We start from the raw sequence: 26125 nt of genomic DNA, 5'->3' as shown, positions 1-26125 counted from the left end.
TCCCATCAGATTAGTGAATAATTATTTGGTAGGCGGCAGCGTAAATAGCAAGTCCGAATGGCATTGCACTGCGCCTTATCTCCTCTCCCCGTTGAGGGGTTAGGTGGCGATGATTTTTTTTTGTTGTTTTGTTTATGTTTGGTCAAAATGTGGAGAGAGATGCGTTTTGCGTTCTAAGCACACTTCGATCACAATACATATAGAGAGAGAGAGAGAGCGCGCGCGAGAGAGAGAGAGAGAGACAGTTGAGAGAAAAGGTTGAAAACGAGATCAATCACGAGAGAGAGAGAGAGAGAGAGAGAGAGAGAGAGAGAGAGAGAGAGTGATGGAGGTTGGAATGCAAGGAGGGCGATTGGTGGAGCCAGATTCGGAGATTGTGTCTCCAACGCTATCAGCAGATGAAGTGTCACACCTAGCTGTTGACATTGGAGGTGATCTCGAATTTTTACCGTTTCTTTTCTCACGATTCTTCTTCCAATTTCAAAATTTCAATATATGAATGTTGTTTTCTTGTTTGATTGATCTGTAATTGGAATTTTCGATTCGTCATTCTTGAGTTTGTGTGATCGCTGTAGTTAGGGCTGTGAAAAAACTTAAATAGCTTCAAATTGCGTTAAAACTTAGTTTGTTAGTTTTTGAGTTATCGAAACAAGTTTTTGTCGAGTCAGAGCTAAATTGATCCGAATTTGAGTCGAGCTTGTAAAATTAACGAGCTCCAATTACATGTTTAAGCTTGGAATGTTTACGTAATGAGTTAATATTGAATAAGTTCTAATGAACCAAACATGAGTTGAGTTGATTTTATGACTTAGTTATAGTGTGATCAATGATCATTATTTGCTTTTATCCATATTTCATTTCCAAGAACCGTGTGCTATTTATTCATTGCTTTTTATACACTTATCAACGGTCAGTTACGAGGTTAGAACACTGTCATCCAGCCATGAGCCAGTATTCCAGTCGTTGACTTTCTTGATAGCCTGTGTGGTGCGTACAAAAGTTGGAATTTATCTATTTGCTTTAGGCTCAGTTTGGTTAAAAAGAAAAACAAATGATGGGAAGTGAACGCACTAGGGACATGGAAGGAAAATGAAACTAAAGGTAAGTTTGAATATGTATTTGTTTGTGTAATAGTAATTTTTTTTATGTGCATTCGATTGGGTGGAAAGTTTGTCTAGAATTGTATAAGAAAATTACATTTTTTTGTTTGAATTAAATGACAGTTAAAAAATATTTTTAGTGCTCAAATTAACCTTACCCATATGAAGAAATAAAAGGGAATCTAGATAGTTAGAGACTCAGACCAACTTTCATTGGAAAAAAAAATCTATTGTGCTTTTTCTTAAGGAAACAGTAAGTAGTGTTTTCTAAAAAATAAGAAGTTACAACTTACACGTTTCCTATTTTTCTGCAAGAAAATTCCTTTTTTGCTAACCAAACTCCAAGAAAGTTTAGTGTTTTCCAAGAAAGTTGCAGTATTGCACTTATTTTTCATTTCATTCACTTTCTAGGACTCTCTCCGCCTAACCTAATTGGGGCCTTAATGTGTCATCACTCCTTCAAAAGTTCGGCTTCTTTGGTGGTGGTGCTCAGATTGTGTCTTATTGTTCGTGGCTCTACTTGGAATTTACATAAAAAGACAAGTTTATAAAGTTAATTCATTCAGCCTCTTTTTGCTCTTACTCCTTTGGCCCCTTAAAAAATCATAGTCTACTTGTAGCTGTGCATATAGAAAGCGAGCATATTCAAGTTTTCTCTTTGTGCTGCACCATTTTTTAGGTTGCCAATTTACGTTCGTACTCAATGAATTCTAAAGTTTTACTTTTCCATTGACAAATTGATTATGTAATTCTACCAGATTCCAGTGCATTTTTAAAGTGAAACTACTTCATGATGGCTTGTATACTCCAGTTGTGATGAGTTTTACGATGTAATGCTTACAAGATGACTTGTTGTGAGTTGTAAGCATGTTGGGTTATCATTTTCATCGTCCATACTTCCAACTAGAAGTTAAAGTTTTGACGAATTTTTTATTGAACTGACTTTTAAGTGTCTTCTCAGTGATCTTGATTGCGTGTTCAGTGTTCTAGATTGACTGTATATGGTAACTTGGGTTTTTGTTGGCAGGCTCTCTCATCAAATTGGTGTATTCCTCAATTAACCATAATAGTGGGATTGATGATAAGGAAAAGAAGTATTCAAAGGAATGTTCGGTAGTTCCCAATGGTAGTAGCAACTATCCAGTCATCTGTGGGAGGCTCCATTTTGCAAAGTTTGAGACAAACAAGATCAATGACTGTGTAGAATTTATTTTATCAAAGCAGCTTCACCACGGTGGTATGGTCTTTCTTGTTACCATTGCAACTTCAAATGGAATTGTTACAAATTTATAAACTGTGAGTGTACGATACATTTAAAACCACATTCGGGGAAGGTTGGTACCTACTCCCAAAAGTGCACATTTGTTTTTCATGGTCTTCTTTAGGCGTGACAACAAACTCACTAGCCAATTGCTAAGTTATCCATGCTTACTTTGGTTGAATCTGGATTGGTCTAGAGTACAAACTCAACTAGCTTGTTTAATCCTGGCGAGTTTATGTTTGTTTGAGTTCCAGCTTGTTCATTAGCTCCATGATCTGGTTAATTGGCCTATCCTACCATTCAGTTCTCTGTGACATCCATACCTTTGCTAATTGAAATTTTGTATCAGTAATATATTTCATGTATTATCTATAGCTTTATGATACCTGTAAATTTTATTTTGTCTTATTTAGGATATCTTTATGTATTTATTTTTTATGTCCTCCCCATATGGCAGGTTTCTTTGGGCAACAAAGTTGATGACTACCTCAACCATTTGATGATGTATAAAGTCAAGCATATTGTTTCTGAAAATTGGCTTTTCATGCAATTAAACTTCAAACTAGCTTGAGCTTAGCTTGTTTTAGAGCCATAACTGTTTCATAATTACTACGGAAATGATTTGTAGAAGACACAGATACAACCTGCTCCCTTATAAAAGTAAACAGATGTCTTTCTTAAAAGTTTTTGCTACAAAGTCTAAGCGCTGCATATCCATCTTCCCTTGCAGTATTCTTAAGAAAAACAAACCCAAACAAAGGGCATTGACTATACCAATTTTCGTGAATATTAATTATAAGTTAGAACACTTCATTTTAGACTAGATTGTCCTTTTATCTAATTCAAAAATTAGACCCTGTGAGGAAGTATCATGGTGTACGATATGTCATTGCAAAATGTCCAAAGAAGAACTAAGAAATGTAACAGCTGCCCAAAATGGGGCACTAGAGTTTGTTTTAGAGGTTGATGCTCTTTCTAAGGCCATGTTTGGGAAGTTGGCTATTTTAGCAGGCTATTTTAGTTTTTGGCTATTTTAGTAGGCTAAAATTTTAATGTTTTGGAAGATTGTTGGATTTTTTTAGTTGGATGTGATATTTGTGAGAGAAAAAGTAAAATGATTCTGGGTTTGATGTGATATTTTGTCTTATTAGCTATTTTAGCCTATTTTGTCTTTTTGTAGATTTTAGCCCAAAGTAGGCTAAAATAGCCTTGCCAAACAAGGCCTAAGTCATTATTGTTTTAGCATATTAAAAAAAAACTAAAAAAAAAGGTGTTCCAAATGGGGAATTAGAGTTATTTCAGAGTTCAATATTCTTTATAAGTCATTTTGAGGACCCACGTGAGGCTCATTGAATTCCTATTATAGGCGAGACTTGATAGAGTTTTTTTTTTGTAGTGTATTCCAGTTGTATTCTTAATTCTTGTATCTGATTGCTTATGGGTGAAAATGAATTCAGGTAGTTGGCATCATGAAACCTCTGGTAATGACAAGAAAGCAATAAAGGTAAAGCTATTTTTGAGGTTGCAGAATATGATTTTTTAGTTATCTTATCTTGTTCTTTTTCATAGCTCTGAGCTAGGTATCCTTGTCATCATATAGAGCTGGATTAAGTATGAAAAAAAAAAAAAAAATGGAAAGACAGGAAACTAATCCGTTTTTTCATTACTGTTCATGTTTGCTCTGGAGTTAAGCTTCTTTTTTAAATGCTAAACACCTTTGCTAGAATGATTTGATTAGGAATGGCGCAAATAAATTAAAGGTTAGGTAAGCTCCATTGCAGTCGCTGCCTTAATCTAGCCTTCTCGCATTTGTTCATAAAAATTCCTTCTGTCTCTGTGCTCTAATGCATGCTATTCTCAAGTTATTTAGCATCCTGAAATAGTTCCAGAAAATGGCATTAAGTTTTTCACCAGTTATGAATGTGTACTTCCAATGAGCTCCATTTTCTTGAGCTTTTAGTATAATTATGAGTTGCTGTACGGCTTTTCGTCGTGTACAAAAAGAAACCTAGGAGAGTCCCTTGAGGTGTCAAGATATCCGAAAGTTGAATTGACTTATTGGGCTTTATAGAATTTATGTCGAACATTTTGCAGACTTTGTACTGTAGCACAACCATCCACACAACTTTATAGCTAAAGTTATGATCAGAGTCCAACATTGATGTTGTACATCAATTGTTGTGGTGTTCTCAATGTTATGCAATGACCCTATTTGAGTTGATGAACTTCTTGAAATGCTATATGAAATACGGTGAAGCAACTCAATTTCCTTTGGAAGACGAAACTCACCCTTAGCATTAGTAATGCATATAAATGATGCATTTTCTGCCATGTTAAATTATCTTTGTGGTTCACACTTCAGAATTATAATGTTTGCAACTCAATTAACAAGCTATGATCTTTGTGAAGGCCACAGGTGGTGGGGCTTACAAGTTTGCAGATCTTTTCAAGGAGAAGCTTGGTGTTAGCCTTGACAAGGTGGACGAAATGGATTGTCTTGTGGCTGGATCAAATTTTCTGCTTAAGGTGAGATTCTGATACTATGTATATGTATCTTTTTTGTATCTATAATTTCTGTCTTTCTGCTATTTTAGGTTGATTGGCATAAAAGGGGATAGATTTAGAATAGGATTATGAAAAGTAAAAGTGAATTTGGAGTTCTGTGAGATTGTGAAATACTTGCCCAGCTAAAGGGGTTCAAAAGCTGAGTGTCGCAGAAATAAAGATGTTTTAGTAGAACGAAATGGAACAAGAGAGGAATGCATTTGTGTTCAGTAAGAAATGGCGCTGATTGAACATAAGGTAAGGTGAAGTTGTCAAAACTATTGCAGCACAGTGGTTACGTGTTGGTCCTATGCAATATAGAGTTTGCTCATAAACACCTAGATCAATTAAAACACCTATATATGGTTTGACTCATGTTGAATGTGCTAATAGGATAGGAGGAAGGTGAAAAATGGGTTGAGACTTGAGACTGTTATTAAAAAGTGATTTCTCTTGGATTTTAACCAGAGTATGGCTTTATATGGAGCAACCAGACACGATGGATTCATATAGTTGGTTGCGATTGATGTAACGCTCCCAAAATAATACAATAAATACAACCCATAATGTAAATAACAACTGCATAAATCAGAGTGTAAAGTCGTTTAATTTCATATCATTAATAGTACAAAAGAGTCTAATGTAAATAAATGCCTTTAGGGTTACACCTTTCCAAGTCTTGACTGGGTTACACCTTTCCAAGTCTTGACTTGGTTACAACAAAAGTGAGACTAGCTCGTACAAACTTAGCCCTAGGCTATACAAAAGAAACAAAACAAGAAGCTCTTGCTTCCCAAAAGGTCTCTCCAATGCTATTGCCTTGGTGGAGGTATGCCATCAATACCTGAAAATGTTTTTCCCAAGTAGGGTGAGCCACAGCCCAGTAGGAACAATCTAACACAGTATATGAGATTTAACAAAGATATTGGTGAAACGATCATATACAATGCTCGGGATAAAACATTCATACTTTTTTTTTGTCATAGAATACCAATTTCATACTCCTTTATACTTTCCTCCAATTCATTTCAAAATATATAAGTCAATTTCATTATTTCTCAATAACCCTAATGAGACTACAACTTAAAGGTTCATCAATTTCACAATTTACATACAAACACTTCCAACTGCCATTTTACGGATATTTTGTCTGCGGGATTGGCACCCATGTATAATTTTAATTTGTCATTTTACGGATATTTCATCCGCGGGATCGGCACCCATGTATACTTTTGGGACTTTCACCCAGGACACTCCGGCCAACTTAATTATGATGGAGTCCATCTCATTTCTCCTCCCAAACAATGGATTCCATCTCCTTTCTCCTCCCAAACAATCATATTTATATATATAATGTATTTAAACACATAATATATGGAGTACATTCCCTTTTTTCCCCCAAATAATCATACATATACAATGTATATATAACATGATCATATTCAATGATAATCAACCATGGACTAGTTTCAATTTACCTAATCCACATGCAATTTCTACGACAATCAAAGCTATCCTCTACTGATAGCCCAATACAGATATTTCTATGCAGATATACAATTTCAAGACAAATAATTTAATCAAAATTTCCAAGGATATGAAGCATTTCATATTCAATTCCACCATTCATTTCAATACTCGCTCAATTTCATGTTTACAACGCTAATTTCAACTATTTATATAAAATAGATATGATAGTCATTTTAGGGCAAAAATCTCCCTTTTCAAAATATCAGTCCAACTACCAAAAACACCCATTTTGACACAACAAGACTTCATTTTCAAACCCGAAGTTCATTTATTTCAGTTCCACTAAAAACCCCTCTTTTCCATTTACACCCAAACACTAGGTTTGTTCGAATTGCTCCCACAACCCACCATTGTTACACAACCACAAATAATTAAGTTAAAAATCATAACAAAGTATAAAAAATCCCTACCTCAAGCAAAGAAGACGAGCAAAGCAAAGGTAGAACTCCAAAAACGCTCAAACCCAACTTTATTCGGTTCAAAATGTAGATCTTGAGATGCTCCAACTTTTTCTCCAAGGTATTAGGGTGAAGAGATCAAAGGATCTAGGCCAAAAAGTAGAGAGAAGGTGAGTTTTAGAGAGAGAGGCTCTCAACTTTAGGGTTTAGGATGAAAAGATATGAAAAAGTGATGTAAAAAATCACTTTTGCGATCTGATATACGCACAGTCCGCTCAAGCGGAGAAGTTGACGCTCGAGCGTCAGACACAACATTTTGTTCCGCTCGAGCGCAAAAGTGGCCCGCTCAAGCGCATAGTACACACATCCAGAACTTCTGCAGACAACAGACAAACCGCTCGAGCGCAAGAAAGACCGCTCGAACGCCCGACCGCTCGAGCGTAGGAAACGCTGCTTGAGCGTGAAAAACACTCCTCTAGTACTTTTGCTGACGCGCAAAGTATTGAGAGTTTGCAATATCCGCTCGAGTGCAGCTTGAGTGCAAAAGGCCTGCTCGAGCGGAGGACCAAAATATTGGGCACCACAAAGTTTGAAAACTAAGCAATCAACCTGTTCCAAACGCACAACCACAACCGGATAACCAAATAAAGGGGAGGCAAGGGAAACAAGATATGAATCACCATTCGAAACCATACAAACCCGAGCCCGGAATACAACATGAGATGGGTCAAAACCGGGATCGTTATTACTGAGGTATGTTGGGCTTTGCTGTACATGTTGATTTGGGTGTAGTTAGACTGTCACTGTTTTCAATTGCTTTACTTGCTTCTTGTTGTACTACTTTCTCAATGGGAAGTAATGATGTACCTTGGATGCTGTACCATTTTGTGGACCAAGTGGAGATATAGTTTGTAAAAGTACAATTTGATTCATACAATTCTAATAAGTCTGGCATTTGCTAGAGCACAACCAAGTGTGGCTTCTGCTTGATTCTGGGAAACTATTAGGAGCTCAGGTGCTTTGACATAGAGAGCATGATGTTTATCAATGGGACCACATGACAGAAGGCAAGTCTTCTTTGTATCAGACTAGCTAAGGCATATAAGATCCATGAGAGCATAAAGAGGGGGTACAGGCATGTCATAACTCTCCTTTTGGGACATCATTGCATAAGGAGAAGGAAGTGCCTTCTGTATTTAGTAGTTTGTATGCTCGAACATGGCCAGGTGGCTGCCTCTGTTCAATTCCAGAAAACAGTTAGGAGTTCACTTGCTTTCATGTAGGGAGCATGACACATGTCCAGGGAATCACATGACAGAAGGTGAATCTTTTTTCTCTTATGACTGGCCAAGGCATGAAGTCCACAAGTGGGTAAATGCCTCGGCAAACTCTCAATTCTAATCATAGTCACATAACCCGATGGATCTTGGGGTGCTCATGTTGATTAAATGGGTCAAATGAGTAGCGCGTGATGAGCACTGTATGTATTGAGTTATGCAAGTTCTGCTCTTAGCCCAGGTCATAAGGGTAGAAAGAAGGATATGAAGAAGACAATGGGCATGGGCTTGTTCTGAGCAGTCTCCATGTCTAGGTCCAAGGACCAAGGCTCCAAGCGGATTTTCTCAATAATAGGACCAAGAATTTTATTTTTCAATTTTAATATTGTTTATGCTGCATATAGCCACATTGTTGGTTTAGTGATTTCCCAATTCTCATTAAGTGGTTATCATTTAGAATGCTTTATGATAAGTAAAGATATGTAAGTGTATCATCTTCAATGAGGCCTGTTTTCTCACACAACTAAAACATGACTGTGGGGGTGGGGGGTTGATAGCTCTCCTCTTTTCATATTGAGTGGGTCATGGAATAATAGGGCTTCTTACAACCATGTGTATAATTTCCACTTGCATTGAAAGTCCTTGGTGCTACTGTACCTCCAGAATTGATTTCAAAATTTTCCTTTTCTTTTATAAATTACATGCCTAAACTGTTCCTATTATATTTTACTTCTAATTTCTGGCGAGCCAATATTACTCCTTTTTTATTTCTCTACTTTGTAAATAATTTGGCTCACAATGTCGATGGTTATTCTACCTGTTGAGTAGGAAGTCCACCCTGAAGCTTTTACTTACATAGATGGCCGTGAAGAGTATGTGCAGATTGACATTAATGATTTGTACCCTTACCTTCTCGTGAATATTGGATCTGGTGTTAGCATGATAAAGGTTTTTCTCAACATATATCTTTCTTGAATAACTGATTGAATTTCATTCATCCAAATGTTTCAGTTATTTTAATTGATTCCCAGTTTCTTCTCATGTAGGTGGATGGAGATGGCAAGTTTGAGCGAGTTAGCGGAACAAGTGTTGGTGGTGGCACTTTTTGGGGTTTGGGAAAACTTTTAACGAAGTGCAAGAGGTAATCTTCTTTTATTTTATTTGATTTTTTCCAAAGTGCGGTATAATAATTAATTTTCTCATTTCAGTAGCCTTTTTATTGAAAGCGTTCAATTTTTATTTTATTTATTTTTTCAGTTTTGATGAATTGCTAGAGTTGAGCCACAAGGGAAATAATAGAGTTATAGACATGCTTGTTGGAGACATCTATGGTGGGACGGATTACACAAAGGTATTCATATATATATCTTTTTTAAATATAGTTGTTATATTTTCTTGCTTGCTGTTAAACACGTAATCTACTGGCAAAATAAATGCGTTACGAGATTGGAGAGTTGATTTTAGGGCATGCTATTTAAGTTGAAATTTTAATTAAAATAAATAAAGCCTTTTCATTTGTGCATGGACTGCATATAATTTAGGATATCATAACAAATATGAAAATCCATATAACCTCCAGGTTAGTCTTTATGTCAATGCATGTTTAAAGCAACAAAAAAAAAATAATTTGATTCTTATTTGGAAATTACTATATTGAAATCTCTTTTGTTTCAAGAGATGGAAATTCATGACTGTTCATTTAATATGGATTGGGTTGTTAGACCATGTGATTTGTGTCCCAGGTAACAATGTTGCTTTTGTTTTTGAGGGTGATGTCATGAGCATTTAAGATACTATCCTCTTGATTTCATTACAGTCAAAAGAGATGGCATATAAGGCATCTTAATTTTCCAATGGCTGATATCTGGGCATGTTTTGGTAGCAAGCTATCCATTTGGTAAGACCAAGAATTCCCACAGCTCTTGGTGCCGGTAACTAAGCAGTTGATATGAAGGGTGACAAGTTTCTTTTGTTCCGAATCCTTTATTTTTTTCCCATTATAGTCTTGTTTCCCAACAGAAAGTAGGTTGAATTCTTTTTTACTCTGTTGTCAATGAGTAGTAAAGAAGACAAATTGATAAATGTGAAAATTGATGCATAAATTTCGTAAAAGGTCATGCTCCAGGCCTCAAGCATACAGCTGGGTCTAGGAGAAGTAACACTTGAACCTGTGTCATAATGTTGGGGGTGGATAACTCTTGCCATTGCGCAAGGTAAAGACCTCTACGTATATGTTTCATAAACTTAATTAAAAAAAATGTGAGAATGAAAAGTTTTATAAAATTTCTGAAATTACCAAGCATTTACTTGGCAAATTTATTGTACTGTGAGTTAAGTTGCCATTTGTACTTCATGGGATGGAATTTATTGACAAAGTTTAAAGTTTTCAAAAGCTTTGAATGACTAAACTACTAAATAGGTATGAGTTAAAAACTTTAATATTTTTGGGTTAATGATGACTTATTAGGTTACTTACAAAATAATAGTTGTTTGATATGCATCATTTTTTTTTTAACCTAAATGTCATGGGGTGTATTATTTTTGTACTGTGTTGTCATATAGCATTTATTGCAGTGTGTTTAAATGGGAGTTGGATGCTTCAACACTAATAGCTTATGTTAGAGGCTTGAAATTTTGACATGCAGATGAAATATCTGGTTTAGATCCAAGAAGTAATCTCTTAATTATGTTGAAACTATGTCATATTGTTTGAACTTGTATTGCTCTCACATTGAAATGTCCATGTAAAGTTAGTAGTAGTTAATTAAGTTTATTCAATTCCTTGTTAATTTTTCTGACATCTTAGTTTTTCAACGGTGACAGATTGGCCTGTCATCAACAAACATTGCTTCTAGCTTTGGCAAGGCCATTTCTGAAAATAAAGAGCTCGAAGATTACGGACCTGAAGATATCTCCCGGTCCCTACTAAGAATGATCTCAAATAATATTGGGCAGGTAAATTGTTGTGAGCATTAAAAAAACATATATTGAAAAGCTGCTAACAATCATAAAATTTTATGATTTCTTTGAAATCCAAATATTTTAAAGCCATATATTAATATACATGAACTATGAAGTCATTTCCACTGTATCTATATATTTTCTTTCTTTTTTGTAAGCATACTTTTCTTGATTTGTAAAATTTTATTTATACTTAATTTAGTATTACCATTGTATTTATCCCTCATAAATTTCATTTTGAATGTTAATTTCTTATAATTTTTCTTTTGTACTACATTCATGTTCTTGACTGAAGTTATTACCCATGATGGAGTGGAATGGTGAAACAAAATTCATAAATTTGCACTTGCACAAATATACATTCATACATTATACATACCTATATATTTTTTGGAATTATTTCACCCAAGATGCTCCTTTTGTGTCATATGTTAAAGATAGTAAAACTTTTATTTTATTAGTCTCAGGGTTTTTATTTTAAGGTCCTAGAGATTCTGATATTGTTTTAACTTTTGGTTTCCCTCAGATCTCTTACTTGAATGCGCTTCGTTTTGGACTCAAGCGGATATTTTTTGGAGGCTTTTTCATTCGTGGTCATGCTTATACCATGGACACAATTTCTGTTGCAGTTAATTTCTGGTAATTATAATTCTTGTTTTTAGAGTAGCAGTATGATAATTTCATTATTGCAATCTTGAAGCCTAAGTTGGGCGTTTCACCTCTTTTTTTTTAACCATCCTTTTGTATGCAACTGAATACATAAAAGAACAATCAAAAGCAAAACTAGGAAAACAGCCTATGTGAACAAAGGCTCAAAAACTTTGCATCAATGAAGGTGCAATACACGTTGCCCTAAGGGACAAAGGCACCTCACAAAATATCAGTTCAATCATAATACACGTCGCACTAATTAAGATCACTTTGTTTCTTAGAATTCTGAAATGGCCTTTTGTGACACAAAAGTATGGACCAAGCTATAAGTAGAGTTCAGTGGGTTCAATTCTACTCCACTGAACTTTGAAATTTTTTAGGATTATATTATGTAAATTTTTTTGGGAGGTTTTCATAAATTGACACCTTTGAAATTGTTCAAAAATAAACATAATGGTGTCATTTTTTTTAATAAAAAAAAGTAGAACTTAGTTCAGAGCTACCCTTCTTTTTAACCACATGATACTTGGGTGTTTACAAGACTTTGTTTTTCCCTTGTGAAGACTCATTTTGTCTCTTCTCTGTCTCTTTGTTCGATCAACCGAAATTTGCAGTCTTATTCTCTTTAATTCTTTTGAAGCAATATTATATTAATGTTCATAAGTATTGTTGTACATGTAGGAAAACACCATTGAATGAAATTTCTCGCTACGCTGCATTGTCATTGTCGCTAACATCCTCAATCCTTATCAAATCATTGGGGGTGTTTGGCAAGAAAAAAAATATCCTAGTTTAGGCTAAAATTTACAAAAAGACAAAATAGGCTAAAATAGCTAATAAGACAAAATATCACATCAAACCCATAATCATTTCACTTTTTCTCTCACAAACATCACATCCAACCACAAAAAAATTCAATCATCTTCCCAAACACAAAAATTTTAGCCTACTAAAATAGTCAAAAACTAAAATAGCCTACTAAAATAGCAACTTTCCAAACGAAGCCATTATGTTCGTTGTTTGCATTTTATGCACCATGTTTTTTCATTCCTTTGTTTGTTTGTTTTGTCTTTCTCTTTTTACATCCAGTTACACCAACAGATTCCCATTGAGTTGATGTATATTTTTCATTATCAGGTCAAAAGGGGAGGCAAAGGCGATGTTTTTGCGGCATGAAGGGTTTCTGGGAGCGCTGGGCGCATTTAGGAGCTATGAAAGTCACGGTTTTGATGCTAACATGACCCATTAGTTGGTGAAGAAAGCCATTGTTACATTGTACACTAATGATTTGAATCACAAACGCAACTTGGGATTTGATCAATGACAATAAAAGCACAACCCCAATACGTGCTCTCCAAGCTCCTTGGTATGTATTGGTTTTTGTCTTTTTATAATTATTTTTAACTTGTTTTTGTTAGATGTTAAAGAAATGCAATTGAGGGGAAAAAAATATGTTCATGATGGTAACGGTGATTGGCGACCTCCAAGAGGTATATTGAATCTGTGCTATGTATTAAAATTTATAAGAAAAAGTGTGAGACATTAACTTTTGGCTTAATTTGTTTGTAGAATTTTTCATTTTCTAATTTATGAATGCCATATATGTCTCAAAGGTGTGTACATGCTACATTTATTTTACTTTATTTTTTTTGACTCGAGTTATTTGAAATGGTATCAACAAAGATTCATGATCCAAAGTTCAAACCATGCCTAGAACATTGATTCACATTTCACTGCCCAAACACTTCTTTATGTCTTCACACACACAATCAACAGTTTCCCATCTCCTCAATTTGTTCCTCCAATTGCTTCAAATGCTCTTCGCTGAAGGGATAGGCATTGGCACCATGGGCTTGTAAGAGTTGCCTGGCCTGTGTGGTGAGTGTTCGGCCATAGGGTCCAATAGCTACAACCGCAGGGATGCCTCTGATTTTGAACCTATGTCGAAGGAATTCGTTTCTCTCGTCGCCAAAAGGGAGGACTAACCACGGCATGCTTGAAAAGAAGTAATCAAAGGAGGATTGATCGCGATCAATTGAGATGAAAATTACTTCGAATGCATTGTCCTTGGCCTTTATCTCGTGGTATATTGCAATTAGTTTAGGATGAAAAGCTTGACAGGGAGGAAACCACTGGGCAGAGAAATAGAGGAGAATGTTCTTTCCTATGAGTTCAGACACCGGGACCTATCCAATAAAGAAACAAGGTAATATAATCAACATAGTTTTTTTGGAGGACGATAATCAACATAGTTTGAATATCCTAAAACATTGAGCCTGTTTGGTTGTATTTTCAATTTTTTGTTTTCTACTTTCATTTCTCGGAAAGCACAAAAACTTGTTTGATGAATTGTTTAGAACTTTTCATTGTTTTTGTATCAGTAATCATGAAAAACATTATTAAAAACGAAGAAAACATGAAAAATAAAAACAAAAGAGAAAATGCAAGCACAACCAAATTGGGGATATTATTTCTCAAGGAAAATTAAATCAACCCTGAATCTACAAGAGAAGGGAAAAATCTTACCTTGGAACCACATTTTTCAATCACGAAGTCTTTTTCACCAGAAACCAAAATTGATTCCAAAGTTTGCTCCTCGAGTTTCGCCTTCTCAGTCTCTGCAAGCTCGGCAAGCTTCTCTGGTGTAAAAGGGTAGGCTTCAACACCGTGTTCTTCAATAAGTTCTACAACATCTGAGTTCAAAGTCTTCCCATCTGGACTGATTATGACCAATGTTGGAACGTCTCTCAGGTCGAAGTATTGAGCAAGTTTTTGATAGTTCTTGTCCTTGAAAGGCAACGCTAACCATGGCATAGTCTTGAAACCTTGTTTGAAATACTCTTCTTCATTGTCTAGTGATATTAACACAATTTCAAAATTGTTGCCTTTGTTTTTGAGTTTGTTGTAAACCTCCACAAGTTTGGTGGTAAATTTATGGCATTCCGTATAAGCGGTTAGTGAGAAATACAGACCAATCATCTTCCCTTCAAGCTCCAGCACAGGAATCTAAATTTTAACATGTTAAAGATCATGATGAGTGCAAATGACATGGATGCTGACGCCCTCTGTTTGTTTCAATGAAATAATTTTTGTTTGTGTTTGTTTCAATGAAATAATTTTTTTTTTGTGCGCGCGCGCACGCATTTTCTTGGTGTTTTGGTATGACAAAAAAAAAGAAAGAAAGAATATCAATAAAAAAATCAGTATATTTGAATGGAAAATGTTTTTCATTTTTCCGACTAAAGTTTTATCAAAGCCACCACTCCACCACCTCACCACTCCCCTACAACACAATTGCTACGGCCACCACTACCTTACCAATATCACTATCACCGCCATCACCACCACTACTACTACCTCTACCGCTAACATCAGTGCCACCACTACTATATGAGAGTGTAAATGTAAAGCAAATCTTTGAAAAAATAAGAGTAAAATTATACCTTAACTCCATTGTTTGAAATCAAAAAATCGCGGGAGCTGGAAACCAAGATAGACTTCAAGGATTGTTCCTTCTTGAAGGCCTCTTCTTCCTCTTTCAAAACATTGACTCTTTCAGGCGTAAATGGGTACCCTCTCGCGCCATAGTCCTTAATGATCCTAACTCCTTCATCACTTGAAACCTTACCAGTTCCATCAAGGATCACAAGATAAGGGTTCCTCCTAACTTTGAACACTTCTTTAAGGTGCTTTAATGTCTTAGAATCAGAAAATGGAATGGCAAGACATGGCATTTTTGCAAAGTGAACATCAAATGCTTCGTCAACTCCATCAGATGAGATAAAGACAACTTCAAAGTCCCCCTTAGATGTGAGTTCTTGATAAACTTCCACCAAATTTGAGGTGAAACGAAGACATGGACCACACCATGAGCCAGAGAAATATAACCCAACTATCTTTCCAACCAAATTACAGATTTTAACCTGAAAATATCACATTGGCATCCTTTTTTTTTATCGGCGAAAGTTAGTTATTGGTTGTTAAATTAGTATTTGTTAGAGTTAGTTTCCTCACCTTTTGCAAAGCACCAAATGCTTGCCTTCTTTAACCTGAAAATATCACCTTGGCATCTTTTTTTTTTTTTTTGATTGGCGAAAGTCAATTGTTAGTTATTAAATTAGCGCCTATACACTACAACAAAATGCATCTTTGGCGACCAAAATTGGTGACTAAAAAAAATTTAGTCGCCAAAAGTTGTGGAATTGGCGACCAAAAACTTTTTTAGTCAGTAAAAGTACAATATTTAGCTATTAATTTTTTTTAGTTAGGGCATATTGGTTATTGGCGACTAAAAAAAATTCAGTTGCTAAAAATACTAGAATTGGCGACAAAAAAAATATTTTAGTCGTCGTATATTGAGTTTTGGCTATTAAAACCATTTAGTCGCCGAATGTAAAATAAAAAATTATTTTTTATTGGTCACCAAAAACATATTTTCAGCGACAAAAAATATTTTAGTCACCAAGAAACTAAAATATTTGGAGGGATACATTTCAAATTTTGGAGGGATTTATAAAATTAATTGGCGACAATCATCTAACAATAAAGCTACCAACCAAAAAATTTAGTCGGCAAAAATCTTCGACGACTAAAAATTTAGTCGCCAAAAGTGTATTTATTGTAGTGATAGGAATTAGTTTTTCCACCCTTCGCATCCATTTTTTTCTTCCTAGATTTTTTATTTTTTAACATAGTAAATTATAGCACCATAATTTAAAATCACAAGAGGTCTCTCAATGTGGTCACGTTTAAGTTTGAATATCTAACTTGTCATCGGAGGGGCTTCTTCGGCCTAATCCTATGAGCAGGTTGCAGTTATTGGATCACTATGTGTTTGGTCGTGGAGCTATGATTAAATATTATAATTGCTACATTTTAAATGAAGGCACTTTAGTTACCCCGTCTTAGAAGGACGGATACTTTTAAAAAGATGACGTATTTGTGTTATATTTGTGTCAAATATCGATACTTGTTGAATATTTTCCCGACACGTGTTCAACACTTATCTAAACGTGTCTTATTTTTTTAAAAAAAATTTAGATTCAGACACTCTTTAGACATTTGGAGCACACACGTCTTTATTGCTTAAACATATGTGTTCATTGATTAGACATATATGAAAATAATTATAAGTTTGAACAAAATAACTTATTATATGATGATAAAAGAAACATAATATCAATTTATAGAAATTAGTGTTATATTACGTTTATTTATTGTTTTAGAATGATATATTCATATATATATATATATATATATCATATAATAAATATATAAAATTATATATTCTATGTGTGTCCTCCATATATTGTGTCCTGCATTTTTTAAAAATTGTCGTGTCGGTATGTCCGTGTCGTATCATGTATCCACATTCGTGTATGTGCTTCTTAGGTCCCTGTAGTTTTAATTTGAACAATTTAATTCTTATATTTTCAATTTTCTTATAATGTGGTCCCTCTGTCACTTATCATTAGAATTTTGGACACCAAAGTGAAGATCAAAACAAATTAAAAGAACCACTGGTGTAAAATATTACACTAATGATCGCTATAGCTTGTTTTGGATTTTATATTGTTCCTCTAATTTTGCATATTATTTTTTGCTCTTTCAAAATGTTACTAACACATAACGGAGGGACCATATTGCAACAAAGTTGAAGGTGTAAGAACCAAATTGTTTAAATTAAAAGTATAAAAGATCAAAATAAAATTTCGCTCAATCCAGAGAACCAATGATATAATTTACCCGATTCTATTTGTGCAAAATTCACCCCCTCACAAGAACATAACCTAAATTTTTTATTAAAATGAATGTGAACCCACATGTTTCATTTCGCGCGAAAAGGTTATATTTATATAGATGGTAAAACAGAGAAAAACCCTAGAATTATTATTATTATTTGAAGTTTATAGATATGGGTTATATTATACCTGATCACCATTGTTGCAGATGAGGAAGTCCCTTTTTCTTGAAGAAAGAAGAGATGCAATATCATAAGTAACAACACTGTCATTGCTGTTAGCCATATCTGCTTTGAACCCTTACAACTGATTTACAGAATTATATATACCTTTATATATATAAAATGCCAATGCTTTCTTTGTTGTTGATATCTCCGTGATCAGATTGTTCTTTCTTTTATGTGTTTTCTAAGGAATGTACAATACAAAGACTGGGTTATGAAGGCAAGACAACGACTTGAGGGGTCAACATCGTACCATGACCAAGAACATTCTCTTAGGTTGTTTGCAGATTAGATTGGATGGGATTACGACCAAGGTGAAACTGAATGGGGAAATTACTAGTGCGGTGGTATTATGTTCAAGATGGAAGATAAATATATTGAAAAATATTAGAGATCCCAAAAGTTTTATTAATTTTTTTGCCAAATGTCTCCCGAGTGTGTGACCCACAATATATGTCTCATGTGAATTTTACACTCATGTGAGACATTTGATAAAACTTTTAAAATCTCTAGCATTACTCAAATATATTTGTTTGTATACTAGTATGGTGTTATTAATTGGTTGAGAATCTATTAATTTACGTGAAAATCCTCATTGTATAAAAATTAACTTTGTTGTTTTTGTTATGTTGGGACAGAATTATATTTTCACACCCAATCTGACCTCTCCTATAGGAAATCTAATCGCAGGTGGGGGATTTGTAGTCCCATGATGTACTACTAGCCTTATTGTATTTTTGTCAACCAAATATGAGTTACGTAGGGTTCACAGAATTACTAATCCAATCTCCCATCTATGGTGGGAGCCAAATAGACGTGGCCTATATCACAACACTTCTTTACAAAGTCATGTCTAACTGTGAAATGTTGAGGTTATATTTGGATCATGGATTTGAATATAAATTTAGAAAAGAAAAGAAAAATTTATGAGAAATATAAATGAACTATAGTTCATTTTTTTATTGCTTTTCAAATTTATAATCCAAACACACGGGAGAGTTTAAACCTTGTCCTTGCTCTTGTGATTAAACTTGTTTAAGACAAGACTATAAATGGTCGAATGTCAAGCAGTAGGTTATTTGAGTTTGGCTTGATAGCTTTATAAGTTTTAAAATATATTTAAATTTAACTTATTCTTATTTACTTTTTCAGTTGATCTTAGACAAATTTTAATTAAGCAAATAACGAGTTGAGGTCAAGTAACTTGACATTTTATAATGAATGTATAAGTTTCTCGAGCCTAACTTGTTTTAAGCATGATTTGAAAACTTTTTAACTTTAAACTATGTTCAAGCTTGATTTGTTGGAGCCGATTGCGAATGAGTTTTGAACGAGCTAAATACGAGTTGATCTTGAGTAATTTGATTTGTTTTACCGCCTTAATTATAGCACGTTTTAATATTCAATAATTCTATGGACACAGAATTGGCTACAAAAAATAATGGTGGTCATAAACATCAGACGATGGGGCCCATAACATTGAATAGGTTGCTCTACTCACGTTGTTTCACTTGTATTTTTGTGGTCAATTCTGTGTCATAGAATTATTGTTAAATATTTGCTTACTACTGATTTTCAATTTAACAAAAATTGCTTAAACAAGAGATCTCAAGTGGGGATCGGGATCTATTGCTGTTCTATGGACCTCGACAAATTTGGGGCAAATTCCAATGTTTCAACATTCAATTTTGCAATTTTGCTGTTTTTAGAAAGCTCGATCTCAATTAACTTTTAGAGTTCAAAAGTGTAAAGATGAGCCTGGATCGACCCATTTGCAGCCCTTGGGCAAATTTTCATCACCTTCTCATTTTGTAAGTTCCTCGCTGTCAGCAGATTATTATATTTGTTTCTTTGGAAATGTCCAACAAATTTCAGCATAATTACAGGCTTAATACTACACATAACCATTCTTATCAAACATGACTTTACAATTCCCTCAACTAACAGAAAATATGAAGAAGAAGCAGAAGAAAGAAATCAATGGCAAGAAAAGCTTAAACTGGATAGCATACCAACATTCATTATACATAAAAAACACACTGATTAAAGAAAGTAACATAGTTTTTTTTTTTCCTTTGAAAACAAAGCATCTTAAACTTTGTAGCAGACATCTCCATCACAAAGCCATCCTTCTTTGGGTTTTTTCCCCACCTTCACATCCTCTTTACTTTCCTTGTCTTCCTCAAGAGCACACTTTGGATGCATATCAAATTCACACTCATCACAATTGAATGCCAAAACCTTCCCAGCTTCATCACACCAGTCACATACATACTCCTCGCGCCTAGTTAGCACAAGCTCATGCTCGTGTAGCGCATGCTTCACCTTCTCGGGCCACCCCTTTGCCATCTCTTCAATCTCCGCCTCAATCTCCTTCAACCGCTCCTCGGTGAAGGGATATGCATCTGCTCCATGGTACGTAACAAGTTCTCTGGCTTCTGTTGTGATGGTTTTGCCAGTTGGCCCAAGGGCGACTAGCATAGGGATTCCATGGACCCTAAAAGTGCGTGCCAAAGATGCCTGCCTCTCATCTCCAAAGGGGAGTGCAAGCCATGGCATCTTTGAGAAGAATTCTTCAAAGGAGGGTTGATCCCTGTCACTGGAGATGAAAATTACTTCAAATGCGTCATCCTTCGCCATGATTTGGTGATATGCTTCGACAAGCTTTGGCAGAAAAGCTCGGCATGGAAAACACCAATGTGCTGAGAAGTACAGAAGGATGTTTTTCCCAACAAGATTGGAAACTGGAACCTGAAAACAGAGTTTCTTGTCAGTGATCACCAGTAGCAGGCCTGCAAAGGAACAAAATTTCTGCTTGTATTAACTATGCCTGTGTCATGCTCAGTGTTTTATCTTTTATACAACTGGTCCCAAGATTAAGGAACATTGTGTGTTAGGTAGCCTGCCAGCTAACACGTACAAATTCCCACCAAATTCTTTATGAACATGAATCCTATTTTGAATATGTATGGGCTAGGGCATGTATGAGCCTGGCTTCTGGCATTTTGGAAATTTGGCAAACGGTGTCATATCAGCTCTTGGGTGAGGTGACAAAGAGTAATGCTATACAAACATACTTTTCTTACAAGCTCAGTGGGTCAATTTCTAATTCCAATGCTTGGTTATTACGCTTTGTTTGTATAGCACTTGCCACTGAAAAATACTTTATGTGCATATATAGCCTTGATAGAGCAGAATGACAGAACTAAAAATCATGTAACCAACGTCATTTGAGTGGGATGCAATTCTTGGTTTTGTATCAACATAACAAGTGCCATTAAGCAATTCCTAACAAACTTACCTTGAGTCCATCTTTTCCAATGACAAAATTGAGATCTCCTGAAACCAAAATCGACTCCAATGTTTGTGTTTCCCTTTTTTTCTTCTCTATCTCCTCAAGCTCAGCAAACTTTTCTGGTGTAAAAGGGTATGCCAGAGTGCCATGTTCTTCAATGGTCTCAACAACATCACAATGAAGAGTCTTCCCATCTGGGCCTATAATAATCAATGCTGGTAGAGTTGAAAGCTCGTAGAACCGAGCCAGCTTCTTACAGGTCTTGTCTTTGAAGGGAAGTGAGAGCCATGGCATTCTTCTGATGGTTTGCTCGAAGGATTCCTCGTCTTCGTCGAGGGGTATCATCACAACCTCAAAGTTCTCTCCCTTCCTCTTCAACTTCTCATAAACTTCAATGAGTTTTGGAGTAAAATCTTGGCATTTCTTGTATGATGACAATGAGAAATACAGGCCAACAGTCTTGCCTTCAAGTTCAGAGATAGGTACCTTGTAGAAAACAAATATGCAAAGGATCATATTTTGGAGATGATATAAACAACAAATGATAGGAACTAACACTTGGAATGTTTTGGCAAAAAATATTTTATGAAAAACGTTTTTCATGTTTTCTAACATTTGGTAAGATGAAAAACGAAAGTTAGCAGAAAATATTTTCTGTAGCCAACAGAAAACAAGCTTATTTGAGTAGAAAATGTTTTTTACTTTTGAAAGGTGACAAACGTTTCTAAACCAAGTCGTGCCAATGCACCACCACCCAACCACTAATACAACTACTAGCACATACATACATGTTTCAAAGCAGTTCGAAAAAGTTTTCACTTGAAAAATGTTTTCTGTAAAACAAACAGAGCCTGGTATTGAAACTCACCTTCCTCCCATCAGCTGAGAACACAAAGTCACGAGAGCGTGCCGCTAAGATAGATTTCAAGGATTGTTCCCTCCTAGCTACTTGTTCTTGTTCCTTAATTTCTTCAACCCTGTCTGAGGTAAAAGGATATGCATCAACTCCATACTCACGGATGATCTGAACACCCTCCTCAGTTGCAACCATCCCACCTTCATCAAGAATCACAAGATGAGGAATCCCCATCACCTTAAACAATTCATCCAAGCGATCACGCGTGTCTGAATCAGAAAATGGGATAGCAAGCCACGGCATCTTGGAGAAATATGCCTTGAATGACTCTTCATCTTCATCTGCTGAAACAAATACAATCTCAAAATTTCCATTTGGGGATAATTCATTGTAGACTTCCACCAGAGTTGGGGTGAATTGGCGACACGGGCCACACCATGATGCTGAGAAATATAACCCAACTTTTTTATCAATCAAACTCTCGATTCCGACCTGTAAACATTCAGAATTTATCACATTAATTCCAATTGGAATATCCCAAATTTCAGCACAGTACTCTGGTGTAATCGTTTAGGCAAGAAAACGTTTCAATGCTAGAACCTCGATTCCCCCTCCTCTCCAATGTATTCAAAAAAGCAAAAAAAAAAAAAATAATAATAATAATTACTTTTGCTGCTAAATGCAGATTCAGCCAGTTCAATCTATTCCAACATGTAAAGGAAATGAAAATTTCGTACATATCATGAATAAAGTCCATTTGCAAATTTGGTTCACCTGCCCCAAATACCAAATTTGCAGCTAAAGTTTAAACATCTAAAATTAACTGAATATGTATTAACTTCCAGTCTAACTTCACTGATTTTATCCAATTTGACTAAAACCATCTACCAAAAATTTAAAATAAAAATAAAAATGCGTGAGATAAAACTTGCCGACTTTTATATTACTAGTGAACAAATAAAAATCTATGATAAAACTTGGCCAATGGTTCCTCCTTGTTAGATTTCCTCTTAAAGAACAAAATTCTCTGACAATGAAATTAATTTGGGAGAAGTTAATGTGACCCATTTGGTGGAAGAATAGAATATGGATGTACTGTACCATTAACAAATATGTATCTATATATATATGGAAGTGTTACTATAATTATACACCCAAAATTTCAGTTTCATAATTTTCACCAATTTTGATCGTAACCAAAAACGAAATCAACAATGATTGAGACTTTTTTTTTAAAACTCCCACATCCCCTTTGTATTTCAACCATTGATGGTGTGGGCCCACTATTCAAAGAGGCTTATGGAAGTTCCAAAAAAAAGGGGTTGAAACAAAACAGTTCATAACAAAAGCATCTGCCTCATAACTAAAGCTATTTTGCTTCATAACAAAACAAACACAAAAAACTCATAACTAAGACCACTTCAACTCATAATCAAATATCACATAGCTTCATAACCGAGCCAGTTTAAGACTCAAAATTGTATTGGGAGTATTTTCAAAAAGGATTGGGCTTCTCTCAAACTTGAGAGGATTTGAGAAGGTGTCGATTATTTGAACTATTTATTTTATAGCCCTCAGTATGTCATTTATAGAAAATATTAGGAGAAATTACCATTAAGTGGTAATTATAAATTTATTACAAATTCATGAAAATTTTTATTTTTAATTAATATCTATAAGGTTTATCACTTTTTGTAATTATTTTTCAAAATCCTAACTGAACTATAATTTCTCCAAAATATTAAGTCGATTTCATAATCACAACATTTTTATTTTATTTTATCGCAATTGCCTTAAAAAAATATAAAAAATATATTTAAATAGAGATGATTCATTTTTTTAAACAAACACAATAAAATAAAATAAAAAAGTTAGGATCGACTCGATCTAATTTTTTTTTTTTAATTTTATAAATGATAAAATGAACTGTTTTGGATCAGTTAGGTCGAGTGAGTGGCCGAGTAACATAGCTGTGGGTCCCACCCACAGTATGTTTGTTGATGGTTTGGAAGAGCTGCGTGATAGTCTGAGCGGCTTACTAATCCCCTTAGCAAGAGATTAGCTTGGTTAAGAAAAGCATATAGTATTAGGAAAATTTCCCTAAGTAAAGGGGTTAGCTGGGCTGAAAAAAACGTGATATTAAAAAAAAGAGTAATGCTAGAGACTCCAAATATTCTACTAAAAGTTTTATTAAATGTCTTATATGCATGTGAGACATTTGATAAAACTTTTAGTAGAATATTTGGAGTCTCTAATATTTTTGTTAAAAAAATAGTGAACGGATTAATCGGCCGACCGTCCCCTTTTTTTCGGTTCAATTGCAACCTATTAAAAAATATATATATTTGTTTTGAATTTTTTTAATAGAAATTATTTTTTTTAATTTTTTTTAAAAAATAATTTAATAATTCTATCGTTAACCACCATCAACGCTATATCACTCTCCGCAAGACAAAAGCGGCCTTAAGTCTGAGAAGCCCAATCTTTTGGAAAAAACAATATAAAATTGTGAAAACTAAGAAGGGAAACAAAAAAAAGTAGATGGAATTTGATTAGAAGAAGAAGATAGATACACCTTATCACCATTATTGCGAATGAGGAAGTCGGTCCCTGAGGAAGAGAAGAGAGAGGGGAGATCGTATGTTTCGCCGCGGTTGGGATCATCAATCTCCATTTTCTCAAACTCCATTTTCTCTCACTGTTGTTGTTGATCCAAATGCGAAAAGTGAGGTTTAGAGCTTGAATGGCGATGGATATATATAGAGCCGAGAAAATGGAAGATGATTTTCCGACATTTTCCATCAGATTTTCTTGGTGGGTAAGAAAGGGTTCAAATTCAAAGTCTGCGTAGAGACAACGTGGGGTTAGTCAAGACTCAAGAATTTATTCCTTGATGACTCTCTCCATTTACTGTCAGGCCCCGGTTGTTTGGGGATTGTTGAGCGGGCATTGAGATGGATAGTGAGGTGAATATTATATGGGGTGTTTGTTTTGAGAGTTATGAAGTAATTTTTTGGTAGCGCAGTGATTGAGGGCCCGACGTTTCGGGGCTCGAATGCCCCGAAATTCCGTTTAAGGTAAAAAAAAAAAAAAAAAAAAAGGGAAAAAAGAAAGAAAAAAAAAAACAGTTTCCAAAATTAGAAATTAGGGGCATTAGGGGCAAATTTTTTAGGGCCACCAATCATTTTTGTTTTTGGTATTAGTAAATGTCTTAGAAGGGAGATTGAGATGGAAGAGGTAGAGATGGTATTAGAAAAATAGTGACGGATTAGAAGTTTTTTTTATTTTTTTTATATTGAGAATTTTTTAAAAATATTAACATTTAATTTTTTATATTTTTTTATTTATTTTTTTATTTTATATAAAAATAATTTAACAATTCCTACACTAACAACTATCATCAAAATAAATATAATTTTAAATTTCTTTACAATTAATCTCCTCACTGTAAATTCTTTCCATTTTACCTCTAAAAATAAACAGGTGTCATGGTTTTGGTACTCTTCATTCGTCAAAAGAAAATGAATAGTCCAATCCAATGCTATTGTCTCCAAAATCCAACCAATTCCCTTTGTATTTTAAAAATTTTAGAAAAATTATATAGAAATTCACTTTTTAAATTTGTTTTTTTTTTAATTTAGTAATGTGTAAGTAATGTGCTAGTTTAATTTTTGAACTTATATAGTAATATCTAAAATTTTATTATGTATTTCTTATGCACAATTTAAGTGATGCTACAAAGTAACAGTTATTGATTTTAGATCATCTTCAATTCAACACCAAATATTTTATTAAATTTAAATTTGATGAAAAAACTCACCTATTGCTAACCCAACACGAAATTCATCAAATTGAGAATAAATGTATCTTTCATTAAATCACTATTCACAATTGTTGGAATTATAGGTCATTTTCACTATCGGATGACCAACCAATTGTCTCCCGGATAACCACCTCCTTGTAAAAATTTATAAAAAAATTACACTGGCTAATTGTTTGCTCAATCAATCAGTGTTTTGATGAAAGTTCAAAATTCTCTATTGGAACGCATGTTATCAAATGGAGTTTTTATTCAAATTTAATAAAAAAAAAAAGACACAACGTTCAAAATACTCTATATTTTAATTATTATGTATAATTTTAAATAGCTCAATTTTAATATTGAATTTATGATTCCGAACACAAAATCTAAAGACTCTTTGCCTTCCAATTCGGTTGACAAACTTTTGGCTCCTTATTAGCTGTTTCAACCTTTATTTTTTGTGAAATTTTATTTTCACACACCTA

At 34.5% G+C, this 26125-nt stretch overlaps 3 protein-coding genes across 6 annotated transcripts; 1 reads left to right on the top strand and 2 right to left on the bottom strand.

Moving 5' to 3' along the window:
- The first annotated feature begins 13 nt into the window (after positions 1-13).
- On the top strand, positions 14-13334 carry PANK1 (pantothenate kinase 1). 4 transcript variants are annotated; one of them, XM_028244791.2, is made up of 10 exons: positions 14-431; positions 2128-2337; positions 3819-3865; positions 4771-4887; positions 8939-9058; positions 9157-9251; positions 9368-9461; positions 10934-11065; positions 11598-11710; positions 12860-13334. In XM_028244791.2, exons 1-10 carry the CDS (start codon positions 326-328, stop codon positions 12969-12971), a joined length of 1146 nt encoding a protein of 381 aa, XP_028100592.1. In that variant the 5' UTR covers positions 14-325; the 3' UTR covers positions 12972-13334. The 4 variants fall into 4 exon arrangements, with proteins under 4 accessions (XP_028100592.1, XP_082724008.1, XP_082724009.1 ...); XM_082867882.1 differs by having other exon boundaries at positions 16-431; positions 2128-2334; XM_082867883.1 differs by lacking the exon at positions 8939-9058 and having other exon boundaries at positions 16-431; positions 2128-2334.
- LOC114299958 (putative nucleoredoxin 1) lies at positions 13218-17806 on the bottom strand. The gene is made up of 4 exons (XM_028244790.2): positions 17653-17806; positions 15166-15645; positions 14249-14728; positions 13218-13908 (listed from the first exon to the last, which is right to left on the bottom strand). The coding sequence occupies exons 1-4, from the start codon at positions 17746-17748 to the stop codon at positions 13492-13494; spliced, it is 1473 nt and encodes a 490-aa protein (XP_028100591.2). The 5' UTR covers positions 17749-17806; the 3' UTR covers positions 13218-13491.
- A 1862-nt stretch (positions 17807-19668) lies between these two features.
- On the bottom strand, positions 19669-24768 carry LOC114299942 (putative nucleoredoxin 1). Its single transcript, XM_028244773.2, has 4 exons — positions 24414-24768; positions 21851-22330; positions 20989-21468; positions 19669-20438 (listed from the first exon to the last, which is right to left on the bottom strand). The coding sequence occupies exons 1-4, from the start codon at positions 24525-24527 to the stop codon at positions 19779-19781; spliced, it is 1734 nt and encodes a 577-aa protein (XP_028100574.2). The 5' UTR covers positions 24528-24768; the 3' UTR covers positions 19669-19778.
- Between the last annotated feature and the right edge of the window lie 1357 nt (positions 24769-26125).

The sequence above is a fragment of the Camellia sinensis genome, chromosome 5, assembly GCF_055761805.1.
Source record: "Camellia sinensis isolate YWXY chromosome 5, ASM5576180v1, whole genome shotgun sequence".
NCBI lineage: Eukaryota > Viridiplantae > Streptophyta > Magnoliopsida > Ericales > Theaceae > Camellia > Camellia sinensis.
The sequence above is the reverse complement of the archived record's forward strand: the minus strand, read 5'-3'. Positions and strand labels throughout refer to the sequence as shown.